Source organism: Callorhinchus milii, unplaced genomic scaffold (genome assembly GCF_018977255.1).
Source record: "Callorhinchus milii isolate IMCB2004 unplaced genomic scaffold, IMCB_Cmil_1.0 Scaffold1, whole genome shotgun sequence".
Lineage (NCBI taxonomy): Eukaryota > Metazoa > Chordata > Chondrichthyes > Chimaeriformes > Callorhinchidae > Callorhinchus > Callorhinchus milii.
The window spans coordinates 330,643-344,429 of NW_024704742.1; the positions used below are offsets into that span (position 1 = coordinate 330,643).

General features: G+C 39.7%; 1 protein-coding gene across 1 annotated transcript in view; it reads left to right on the top strand.

Annotated features, from left to right (window-relative positions):
- The window catches only part of kiaa1109 (KIAA1109 ortholog), a 131,825-nt gene that overhangs the window by 19,895 nt on the left and 98,143 nt on the right, over positions 1-13,787 (top strand). Inside the window, exons 8-12 of the mRNA XM_042336373.1 lie at positions 1,917-2,100; positions 4,941-5,016; positions 5,981-6,174; positions 9,798-9,877; positions 10,890-11,040. Coding sequence (XP_042192307.1) covers positions 1,917-2,100; positions 4,941-5,016; positions 5,981-6,174; positions 9,798-9,877; positions 10,890-11,040 — 685 coding nt within the window. The remainder of the gene's footprint in view (positions 1-1,916; positions 2,101-4,940; positions 5,017-5,980; positions 6,175-9,797; positions 9,878-10,889; positions 11,041-13,787) is intronic.

The window sequence follows — 13,787 nt, forward strand, 5'->3', positions numbered from 1 at the left end:
TAATAATTTTTGCCATGCGGAGTTATACTGTCACTATCGGTGTCAGCCTGACTCAGTGGTACCCTCTTGCCTCTGAGACACAGGTTATGGGATCAAGCCTCACGTTAGGACTTTGAGCTCAGGCTAACAGAACAATATACTTCTGGTGAAGTGCTGCATTATCATAGTTATCATTCTGTGGGTGAGATGTTAAACCAACACCTGTCTTTTCAGGTGGAAGTTAAATATATGTCACTGTTTGAAAAGAGGAGGGAGTTTGTCCTGGCCAACATAATAATAATAATAATAATCCTTGCATTTGATATAGCGCTTTTCACGTCGGGGGGACGTCCCAAAGCGCTTCACAGAACACACTGTAAAGTGAATTGACTGTATATTTGTGGGCGAACGCGGCAGTCAATTGCACACAGCAATGTCCCACAAACAGTCATAGATTGAAAATGACCAATTTATTATTGTTTCTGGTTTTGGAGGGATTATTATTAGGCTCTGTGTGGAGTAAGGAAACTTGCCCAAGGTTTCGCTCTGACCTGCCTGGAATTGAACTCAGGTCTCTCGCTTGGAAAGCGAGTGCTCTAACCCCTGAGCTACAGTACTCCACAATATATTGATCATTGGTAGTAAAGAAGGTGAACAAGACAAAAGAGAAAAGCGAAAGTCATGTTGAAGAGAAGACATTCTTCTCTTCGATGTGACTCGCTTTTCCCTTCTGTCCTATATTGTTACTATATTGTTTAATATATTGATCATTCATGGCTGCGGGACATTGCTGTGCGCAAATTGACTGCAGTATTCCTCTATAAATGCACAGCCACAACACTTTACAGAAACCTGTGAACCATCTTAGGACATTTTAATGATGTGGGAAGCTAGCTAGTCAGTGCAGGAGGCCAGGTATATTGCACTTCTGGTATACCATAGGTTTACCGTAATAATAATCCTTGCATTTGATATTGTGCTTTATCACAAAATGCCCACAAAAGGTGTAAAAGGTTATCCATTTTTTCCTGTTGATTTTTGTCCCAATTTCTTTGCCCTTTGTTGCAGTCCAGTATAACAATCTTCAACATCAGAATGAGGTTGTTATAAATTGTTGGACTTTATAAGAAAAAAAGTTTCATCAAATTCTTTGTCAACTTTAAACAATCGGTATCTAACGTTCCATGAATTTTCTCTAAATACGTAGTGGAAGCAAACCCACATTCAAATGAGGTATGTTTTCATGCTGCTGCTCTTTATTTTTAAGAGAGGCAATTTTCAAGAATCTGTTGGTAGTGAGCGCTGGAGTGTATCCTACCATTTGTACTGTGTCATTGGATTTCCCCTTGGGCCTTTTCTAATCTGCAAATTGATTCTGGCCATCAGGGCCAAAGAGCCAATCTTTCTGGCCCACGCCTCCTTCCTGCTGGGGAAAAAAATGTTTCTTTCCATAAAAAGCCTGGCTGGATATCTTGGCATCACAAACATTGCGCAGGTTTACTCATCCAGTTCCAAGGGTAACAGCGGTCATCAATAAATTGATTCACAGAATCATAGAAATTTATGGTGCAGAAGGAGGCCATTTGGTCTGCACCAGCCCTCAGAGCAAACTATTCAGTTAATCCTGCTACCCCACCCTGGTCCTCCCATACCCCTCTTCAAGCCTTTAATAGTTTAGCAGTTGACTAGCACTTTAATCACCTAGCAATTGTTTAATTCAATTGGATCATTCTGTGCTTTGTTTTTTGGAGCTATTTTTTCAATGCAAGACCAGTTTATGCGTCGGTCTGGCCCAGTTGGTAGCACTCTTGCCTCAGAATGTTGTGGTTTGAAGCTCCGTGTCGGGACTTTGAACTCATAATTCCTACAATTTTAGACTATGATTTTTTGATAAACATTATTTTCTAATGTTGGTCTCTACCTTTGTTTTTTTTTAGATCCAAGAGCGGAAACAAGACTGTATATGACAGTGAATGGCTTTGAATTCCACGTTTACAACCGCTGTGACCTATATGCACATTTAGAAGAAGTATTTGGATTGGAACCAACAATAATTTTTCCCAAAAAAGTAGGCAGAAAGATCAAAAAACATGAAGGGAAAGACAAGTCTAATCTTGAAAGGTATGGAAACTAGGCTTGATTACAGATGCATAGAAGGGATCTTGTGGGATGATGGGTGACCAGATGAAATGATGTTCTATCTCTTTTACCCTGTCCCCTGTATGGGTCCCACTGAACTCCCAGGCACTTTGTGTTATTGAAACCAGAAGTAAGCAAATCAATGGATGGTCTGCAGTTCACTACCTGATGAATTTGGAAACCTGACTTGGTTCTGCTCAGTGAGTGTGCTCTAACAGCCCAGCTGAGATTGAGAAATGGGAAGCCTGGACAACAACCTCCATCTTTCCACTCTGGTGTAGTGTAGTACTTTTATGGAATATTGCACACATTATTATTATTATTCAACATTCATTTGCATCACTGGGCTTGCACATCATAATTCCCAGATGTGCATTGCAATTTTGCTGTATTTAAAGAAGATTTTGGTAACTTCTTGCCTTTCCATAGCACTATCTGGGATAGACAGGCTGTCTATGTAAATAATAATAATCCTTGCATTTGATATAGCGCCTTATGTCTTCGAGACATCTCAAAGGCCTTCACAAAATACACTGTAAAGTGAATTGACTGTATTTTGTGGGCGAAATGCGGCAGCCAACTGCGCTAAAGCAGTGTCCCTCAAACAGTCGTGGATTGAAGTGACCAATTTATTATTATTTTTGAAGGAATTATTACCTGGGGAAAAGTGATCCACCAATCGACTAATAACCGGGTTCCTACTTACTGCTAGGTAAACAGAGGCATGTGGAGTAAGGAAGCTTGCCCAACAATTCGACCCGCCCGGGAATCAAACCCAGATCTCTCGCTTGCGAGGCGAGTGTAAATTGTTAAATATTGACTTAGAGTCTGAATTTTTAGAATTCACTAGATTGCAACAGTACACTAAAACCCCAGCTAGCCAGAACAGCGGGAGGGGAGTGGGAGAGAAGAGGTCGGGTCTGGTCCCGTGAGCCAAGGGGAGAGTGTGAGCAGAAAACAGCAACAACTTGCATTTATATAGCGCCCTTCGTGGGGTTAGTGTCCTGGAGCGCTTCACAGTGGCTGAAAAAAGCGGTATATTAAATAGTTTGTATTCTGTTGAGCAAACAATGTAAATTTGAGATAAATTAGTAAATCCAACATTAAAGCAGCTATACAGTTTGGAATATATAATGGTGGGAAATAATTATTTCTCTTCCAGTTGCTTTCTACCTATTATTTAACATAGTTGACCTTTCAGGGGTTGGGCAAATGGGATATTTTGAAAGTTTGCAATATAAACTGATCTTTCTAGCAGTGCTTAAATGTAAATCATTCAACAATGCACTATTCTTTAGCGATTAACAATGCTGAAATTATAAAGATACCCAGAAATTTCTTGATGGTATTTGCTTTTGAAACTAATCCTTAGTATATTTGGCTCCTTAACATATGCTCTACCTAATGAACGGGTTCTTGTGAATATAAATAAGCACGATTGTGTGAATATAAATGAACAGAATTGTACATATATGATTTGTGATTGGCAATATTATCACGAGTTTCATTTGAAAAGAGCGATAGAATATGCGTGCTCGGTCCTGCACAAATTTGTCAATTTTCATCAGACACTTGCTCTCAGAAATCAGGCAAACACTTCACTTGAGTGTGCTCGTTCCACACGGTGCTCTTTCATGTTCTTTTCCTCAAATCTTTCAAGTTGAATGATGTGCTGAATGTTTTCTAAAATCTAGCATTTGAGTTGTGTAGGAATGGGAAAGGCTATTATGCAATACACCAGTGATCGTTTTTGCTTGTGGTACAGTGCCTTATCGTGTTGTTGAGACTCGTCAAGCACATAGGAACATAGGAATTGCTTCACAGGATTTTGCTATGCTGCATCGTGACTGTATTTGTTGGCGAATGTCGCTGCCAATTTACGCACAGCAGTGTCTCACAAACAGCCATGAAATGAGTGAAAGATCCAGATACAATCTTTCTGGGGAAAATGTTGGCCAGAACACCGGGAGTAACTTTCTTCTCATTTCGAATAGTGTCACAGGATCTTTTAACATCTACCTGAACAGGCAGGCGGGATCTCAGTTTAACATCTCATTTAAAGGGTTGTACCTCCAACATTGCAAGCCCAAGCTCTCCTGGGGATCGGGAGCCTACACTGAGAGTTCAAAGTCACAATGTGGGGCTTGAACCCACGACCTTCTGACTCGGAGGCGAGATTGCTGCAAACTGATCTAGGCTGACACAATCCTCCAGATATAATTATTCATTCCATTTCATGGTTGTATGTGTGTGTAGACAATGCAAGGTGAATATTGGTTGCTGCTTTAGACCTCAGATAGTCACTGTACAATAAATCCTGTGAATTACTTTGAGATTTAGTTGTCATGGTAATGGGCTATATCAAATGTAAGGATTATTGTTGTTGGTAAATACCTTAGAAACGTCATACATGATCTGTGCCACTGATAATTAAAATTATATTTCACAGTATATGCCAGTTATAAGGCAGGTTGTGTGGGGGATGGTGGGGTGGAGGCATACAATTGCATCCCACGTTTTACCTGAGAGCGATCGATAATGGTCATCAGTCAGCATTTCTGTGTTGACGTTACCTAGTGATGGCACTGTGCTTGAGCACATCATACTTGAAATCACTTAATCGAGCTTCAAAACAAGTCATTGCACTTCAGATTGTGTTGCTGCGATCACGTTTTCAAATGTGACTCTGAGTGTGACAATAGATTTAGATGTTTTGAATTGGGATATGGGGTATTTAAGATGGAAAAAATGTCAGGGTCCACAACCCAAACCCACTTTAATGAAATGTGTAATAACAGGGAATACTGTGTTATAATTCACAGTGCTAAAACTGAAACACAAGACCCCTCATCGTCCTGGCGATCATTGATTCCAGTCATTAAAATGGATATCAATACAGTAAGTACATTTTGTTTACTTTTTGTCTAATTTTTTCAGTGTTCCTCTGTTGAAGAAGAGTGCAATAATATTGTGTGTCCCACAATCGCATAGAGCCTGGTTGTAGCTACTTAGGCCTGGAGCAAAATAATTAATTCGAGCAGCCAAGAGGGAAATCTGTTATCATTATATATGTAGAAGCCTGGTTTGTTCTGGACTCAATGTTGTCAAAGTTGCTGTCCTTCAGATGAGACATTAAACCGAGGTCCCATCTGCCTGTCCAGGTGAACATTAAAGATCCCGTGGCACTAGTTGAAAAGCGAAGGAAGTTTTTCCTGGTTTCCTCGTCAGCAATCCCCCCAAAATATACAATTGGTCACTCACTTCATGGCTGTTTGTGTGACATCAGTGTATACAAATTGGTTGCTGCATTCACCTACAAATACAGTCTGGATTCTTCAGTAAATTCTGTGAAGTGCTTTGAGACATCTTGCTGATGTGAAAAGATGCTATATAAAATGCAAGGTTTACAATTATTATAATGAGTAGCAACATCCATCATATCAAATCTTTTCATAGTTTTACCTTCACAGAATTGTGATTCATGTTTATTTTAGGTGTCTAATATTTTGTATAGAGTCTGCTACCCACACAAATTGAGACTGGGTCATTGTGTTTATAAAAACAGCAAAGATACCAAGTTACACAGAATACAAATTGGCTGCAATACTAACCAAAAAGAAGTTAAACTATCACTGTAGTACTACATGCACACTCTGCAAGTGCTTAACTATAATTTTTTGTCAACATTTCATCCTGACCACTTCCACATTTTGGCCCCAGTACAATCATGAGGTTATGGGAACATGTGGGCTTCCACTGCACTGAAACAAAATGTTATTTTTTTCCAAAATTGATAATAAGGGACTAAGATTAAATTATTGTCTCTGCTTCTAATAAAACTAATGAAATGTTTTGTCACTAGGGTCGTTTGGCATTTGGAAATCGCTTTTTGCCTCAAACGCTTTGCATAAATTTTGATGACGCTTTCCTGACCTATACTACAAAACCACCTTCTAGTCATCTTGATCGTTTTATGCACATCGTGAAAGGGAAATTGGAAAATGTTCGAGTCATGCTTGTTCCTAGTCTGAAAGCTGTTGTCGTTCAAAATGATGAGTATGCTAAAACTTTTGTTATTAATGGTATAGAGTCACAGTGTACTATAAAAATGGCATTCACTTGTGTTAGAAATTAATTTAAGGACTACGTCAATTGTTTTCTTGTTACAATTTTTAGTTATGAAATTGCTCAAGCTTTACTCGGTAAATATTTGTGGCATCTCTTCATTCTTGCACAAACTGCTAGCATTAATTGAATGTTGCACAAATACATTTTGACATTATTCAGGGCATTAGACGCTATATCTACAAAGTTCTACACTTGCTCAAGCCAGCGGCAAGAATGATTTGAATATATTTGTCACTGATATTGCAGAAAAAATTAATAGCGTTTCATAACTGAAGATGCTGGCGTTTTGCTCCACTGGAAACGAGTGATGATTATTTCTTCCCTTTTTTAGCTAATTATTTTATAATCTAATAACAGACTGAACTAAAAAATATTAGGTACGAGTAGGAGATGAGCATGGCTTAATTTCCGTGAATAGAAAGTACTGCCCGAGACTTTACTTCTGCTTTAATGCGACTGCTGTGAGATGTATGTGGTGATACTCATTGCCCCAATGAATCGGAGAATCAAATTAGATCTTTATTGCACCACATGCAAATATAGTAACAACAAAACAACATCCTCTTGCACTCGTCTGACACCTTTCACGTACTTCATAAAGACTTGTGGGGGGTGGGGAGGGGCTGTTGCTGGCAAAGACTCAGTCAGACGTTTTTAGACTAGTTTGGAAAGCATAGCGAGAGGGTGCTTGATGGATGGATTTAGTAATCCTTGCATTTGATATAGCGCTTTTCACGTCTTCTAGACACCTCAAAGCGCTTTACTGTAGTATACTGTAAAGTGAATTGACGGTATATTTGTGGGCGAAACACGGGGGCCAATTGCGCACAGCAGTGTCCTACAAACAGTTGTGGTTTGAGTGACCAAATTATTATTGTTTTTTTTTTTCTTGAGGGATTACTATCAGGTGTGTTGAGTAAGGAAATTTGCCCAAGGTTTCGCCCTGCTGGGAATCGAACCCAGGTTTCTCGCTTGGAGGCAAGTAAATCCAGAGAGTAGAGGCAAAATGGCTGAAAGCTCATCTATTAATGGTAGCGCAGAGGAGACAACAACAACAATTTGCATTTATATAGCGTCCTCCACCCAGGGTAGAGTCTCAGAGTCGTTAACATTGGCGGAGCCGGACTCCGAGCCGGGGGAAGGGGTAGGTGACCGTAAGCACAGTTGAAAAGGAAGGTTTTCAGGCGAGGCTTCAGGCGAAGGATTGAAGCAGATTGTTCAAGAGTTTGGGGGTGTAGTGGCTGAATGGGCGACCTCCAATGGTAGGGCAGAGGGTGCTAGGGACAAGCAGGAGCTGGTGCCAGTCGAGCAGAGGCGCTGAGTGGTGGATTGGGGAGTGAGGAGATCAGAGCGGTCAGGAGGGGCCAGGGAGTGAAGGATCTTGAAGTTGATCTGGTGAAGCCTGGGCCAGAACTGGTTTGGTCCGGGTCAGTATGTGGGCGGCAGAGTTTTGAATGAGATGGATTTTTTGAATAGTGGAGCTGGGGAGACCTATGAGGAGTGCTTTGGGAGTAATCCAGGCGGGAGGTGACAAACACGTGCACAAGGATTGCGGTTGCATTTGGGGTAAGGTACGGTCAGAGGCAGGGAATATGACGGAGGTGGAAGAAGGCGGTCCTGGTCAGGGACTGGATGTGGGGGAGGAAGAACGGTTGGGAGTCGAAACGGATGCTAAGGGACAGCTCAGGGAGGTTGAGGAGTTCAGATCTGCAGGACTGAAGACGTAGAAAGGAGTCTGTCTTGTCCACATTCAGCTGCAGGAAGTTTACACTCATCCAGGCCCTGATGTCTGCCAGACAAGCTGATAGAACATTGGGGGGGACCTGGACTTGGTGCTGGAGGAGGCAAAGCAGATTTGTGTGTCATCCGTAAACATGTGGAAGTTTACCCCGTGTCTGTGGATGACATCGCCCAGAGGGAGCACATAAGCGAGGAAAACAAGGGAGCCTGGGTTGCCCCACAGGTGACAAGACGGGGGTTGGAGGAGAAACCGTTTGCCAAGATAAAGTGAAGGCGGTTGGTTAAGTAGGACTCGAACCATGCAAGTGCGGTCCCACTAAGATGCATGAGGGAGGAGAAACGATGGAGGAGGATGGCGTGGTCAACTGTTGTACGCGGCAGAGAGATCCAGGAAGATGAGGCAGAGGGAGGTCACAGGGATGTGAAGATGTGAAGCAGACCTGAATTAGCAAAGTGGAAGAAGTGAGAGGGGAGCGCAGAACTGTGGAAATTGAGAGATATGCTGATTGGATAAAATAAATACCCCCCCACACACAAACAGGTTGATTGAATTTTCTTATTTTCACTTATTTCTGAAAGTAATGTAAGTAACTAAAAAAATATTATTTCCTATTTTGTGTGCACTTCCATTCATTCAATAGGAACCTGATTAGTCGAATGGCAGATTGCTTTCCGGGGATGGAAATCTCTTTTTTAAACAAAAGTAATAATTTGGTCACTCAATCCACGATTGTTTCTGGGACTGCTGTGCGCAATTGGCTGCTGCATTTCGCCCTCAAAATATACAGTCAAATCATTTTACAGTATATTCTATGAAGCGCTTTGAAGATTATTATATTATTATAGTACCAGCTGCTGCTGTGGTTACAATATCCGAAGTGAATGAAGTGAAATTAGTTGGGTGATAACCTGCAGTAATAAGCTGTATTGCTCTGAAGCATTTTACACACAAAATGACTGCTTAATATATGCAAAAATGCAATGAAAAGCATTTTGTAGCTGGTTCACATCTGTTTGATTATCATTAACATATTTAAAATGCCACTACCCATTGCTCACAATTGTATGCTTTCAACATCACAAGATGCATATCATTTCTTGAATAGGCTTCTTTAAGTTATAGTGGGATAGATAGAGCAGCTGCACTGTAGACACTTAACCTGGTGAAAAGTGCAACCAGGGTGCCTGAGACTGACAGATAATGTAGTATGTTAATTTGCTGTATTACCTCAGTATACTCAGTATCTAAAATCACTCCATGGCCTTATCTTATATTATGGCCAAGTGCTCACTGGACAGTTTTTTCCTTATTAGGTCAATAAAGTAGAGATGTTGGCTCTGAGGAATGGAAGACTTACTTCCTCCCCCTCCCTCCACCCCCATCAGTATCAAGGCTTCTCAAGTCAAGTGTAGTGAATTGTAAACGTAATTGCATTTCGTGAGTGAAATGCAATCTCTCTTCCTGTACTTTGTCACATGCGTTTGTGACAAGCATGCCTTTTGAAGGTTTGTATTGAGGGTGTGTGGATACTTAGGGCCTGAGTGAACACTGCTGAAACTTATTTCAAAATTCTTCCATTTGACTGAGAGGCAGAGGAGAATTTCTTCCCCTCAATCTAGTCTGTGTTTAACCCCAATCCCATTGTTGAATATATTTAACCCGAAGTTCCAGCCAGTCATATACAGTTGGAAGAAAGAAAGCACCTAGAATTTACCTTAGTTAAACAAGGGCCCAATAGTTTCTTCTTCTTCAGTGTTTGCACTAAAATGAGTGTGCTTTGAATTCTTCATTCCCCCTTCCTCTATTCCAGGCCACCTCGTTTGATGGGAGAGGGTTTTGTGGTAATGCAGTCAAATGATGTTGACATCTATTACTACATGGATACCCCAGGTATGTTTGGTGTGATTTAGCAAATTTATCCAATCAGTTCAACATTACAATAGAAGTGATTTTTAATTACATTCCATGATAATTTCTTTCTTGTCGTCCTCTACTTAAAGACACCGACTAATGTCGTGGTGTGGGGGATTTATTGATGCTGTCATTCTTCCAGTGCCTTCCTCAAATGACTATTGTGAGCTTAGATAGTTTGTGTCTGCAGGATATTTGAGCAAGAAAGGCAACATAGCAAACCCTAATCCTTCCTCACTCGATATTCTTCATTCCCCCTTCCTCTATTCCAGAACACCTCGTTGATAGGAGAGGGTTTTGTGGTAATTAAATCAAATGACGTTGACATCTATTAATAGTGAATTGGTCACTCAATCCACAATGTGGGACATTGTTGTGCGTGATTGGCTGCCACGTTTCGCCCACAAAAATATACAGTAAATTAACTTTACAGTATATTTTGTGAAGCACTTTGAGACGTCTTGAAGACGTAATAAGGCGCTATATCAAATGCAAGGATTATTATTAATATTAAGAGCTTTATACAGGTGCCACTTGAGTGAGAGCCCTGGTTGACTACTTTCCCTTCTCCTTCCCATATTTGGGAACACTGGAGAACAGTTACTGTGCCCTTAGCAATGCCCTGGGTGAGATCAGATGAGAGCAGACCCTGTGGATTTGGTGTGTGTGTCTCAGTATCAGAGTGGTTTGTGGATTTACCCTTTGAGCTGCAGAGGCAGCTGAAAGCAATGCTTTTTGCCCCTTCTATTTATTCTGAGCATGATCAAAAAGACAAGAGGAAAGAACGGTAGAATTGCATTTTTATTGAGTCAATCCAAAAGCAAAGCCAGATGCACAAAGTATTTCTTGAATCTTACAATAAAAATATAAACTTTAATGTTTCAATTGCGGTGAATATCATCCCTTCTTTTGTTTCTATTAAGCAAATGTGAGACGCCAGCTAGCGGCGATAGACCGGTGGCAACCTAATACTAATCACTGTGCTTTTCAGGTATTGTCCCTGAAGAAACTGAAGAAATTGCTGAAGAGGATCCTTCCAGTGAAAATACAAAACTACAGGACTTGCCACCATGTTGGGGACTTGATATAGTTTGTGGCAAAGGAACAGACTTCAACTATGGACCATGGGCAGATAGACAGAGGTAATAAAGTGCATTGTTAGCTTTTGAGTTTGTATTATACAAAATGCTATGTTAATCATAAACCAAGGAGTGAAAATATTTTGAGTTTGCAAGTCTTTGGCCGATACGTCGTCAAATAATACTACTGGGTGGGCTTTGAATGCTGTGGTAATTTGAATGAACTAGACATTGGGCTAACTTCTATAGAATGGAGCAGGAGCTCACTTTTTTGAGCTAACTAAGTGATTATCTTGAGCCTTTTGTTGTGTAATACTGAGTTTTTGATGGGTAATAAACTATATAATTGTCCAGGTAAAATATTGAGATGCAACCATAATTAATGCTTGTTGCCACATGGTTTTGTTTTGCAGTGCATTAGTTTTACTTTGTTATTAAGGTAATTTTTGTGTAGTTAGGTGACGGTCACTACATTTACCTTAATCCAGTTAAATACTCTTTATGTGAGGAATTCATTTGAGGTATTTCTTTTAAAAAAAGCAAACTAATATTTTATTAAGTAATTGAATATAAACAGTGCCATATTTAACTTTTGAGTTCCTGAATATATTTGATTGTAATCATTTTACAAATATTAGCATTTCTAATGTAAATGCATCAACATCAAGTGTCTTTCATAAATTAAATCATAAACTTCCAATGTGACCTATCTCATTCTCGTTCCTCTGAATGTTCAGATTCTCTGTAAGTGACATTGTTGGATGGGCCTAAAGCATGAGTCATGAGGTAGCTCGTGCCATTAATTTATACTGTAATTTTTTTATTGTGCATTGATACACTTTCTTTGGCTGTGACCCGCTGTCAGAGATGGATGCTTAACTTAGCGCTGACTAATTCAGACTCATTAATACGCTGGCCAAATTGTTGACGTCAAATTTGCTGAGCACGTCATGTCACTCGGTGAGGATCCAAGGTTCTTTCATTGATGTGCCCTTTTAAGAATGTCCTTCGTGGGGCAAGTAAGAAAAGTTTGCACTGAATTATTAGAATTTAGCAAGACCAATGTTTTGTAAGACGTCAACGATATATAAATATATAAAAATTAATTAAATATGAATTTAAAAAAAAATAGTAAGTTCGAAAAAGATTGTCCAACTTTGTTTAATTACAGCTTTATTAGGTAACTAACTGTCTGTGGTGACATACATTATAATTTTATTCCTTACCAGGAAATTGTAGGGAATTCGCTTTTTATGTAGATTGTATTGAACTACGCACTACAAAACATTACTTTTTGAGGCTGATTTGTATGTCAAATGTTATTATAATAATTATTCTGCTATCTGATATAGCGCCTTTTCGTGTCTTTGAGACGGTTCAAAGTGCTTCACCAGAATGAACTGTAAAGTGGTCTGACTGTGTATTTTGTAGGCAATCACAGCTGCCATCTTGTCCCACAAACAGCGAGTGACCAATTTTATTTGGTTGAAGTAGAATCCAAAATAGATTTCAAAAGACAGTTGGACAAATGCCAGACAAAAGAAAATATTGAGCTCGTAATCCAGGCTGACACTCCAGTACAGTGCATGGGGAGTGCTGCATCATCGGTGGGAATGAGACGTTACGACGAGGTCCCGGCTTTCTGTAAAGTTTGACACGACGGAACCCATGCCATCTAGCCAACACTCCTCCGCATAAAATGGGTCATTTACTTTGTGGCTGATGAACACAAATTGGTTGCCGCGTTTGCCTACAAAGTCAGTCAGTACAATTTGCAGTAAATTCTGTGAAGAGGTTTGAGATATTTTAACAATGTGTTCAGGTGCTATATTAAACATAAGGATAAAAAGGACAGCTGGGCAGTGTGAATAAATGATTACTTTTTCAGAAATCCAGGTTTATGCTGTTGTTCTTTGTTCAGTTAAGCTAATATCCCACTAACTGACAGTCGAATGCCATGTTCTACAAGTAGGAAGTTATGATGTGCAGCTGGATTCTCGATTGTGGTGATTGAGAATGATATTGGAATGGGAGTTGGGGGAGGTGTAGGGAAAGAGATCTCCCTTAAGCATACCAAAGATCAGTAGTTGTGTATTAATAATAATACTTTCATTTGACATAGCACCTTATCATTTCGTTGAGACATCTCAAAGTGTTTCACAGAATATACTGTAAAGTGGATTGACTGTTTTTAACAACAAAACATTAATATATTTTACCAATCCAGTCCTCAGTGAACTTTCATCGGAAAATTCCACTATTGTTGTGAAAATGGTCCATAAATATGATGGATGCAAGTTGGACAGTTGAATGAATTGCTCATCTTTTTAATTTATAGTTTTGTATTTGAAATGAATCTCCCAAAGTGCCCAGATAATGTGATAGACCATAAAGTGAGGGAAATTACCCACACCACTGTTCAATTAAAGCACAAATTCTCTAAAGGAAGTAATTGTATTGAATAGAATTCCATACATATTGCGATTTCTTTGTTTAAAAAAAAGAATGAGTAATCAAATACTGTACCTGCAATGATTAAGCTTTTCTTTATATAATGGCAAAATTTATGATGTAGCAGGAGGCAGGGCTGACGAGAAATGTGAATCACTCTTGATATGTGTTGTGAAGTCACATTATCACATACACCGTGTGTGAAGAACATTTATTTGCAGTGATTTCTCTTTTGGTCTGTACAAATTTGGACACTGCTGCTTATATTAAGATCCTACTCGTTTTTTTGACTTTTCAAAAATTCGTATGTTAGAGAAACTATTATAGCGCCAATTTTTCCCTTCCTGCCTCCTTCATGT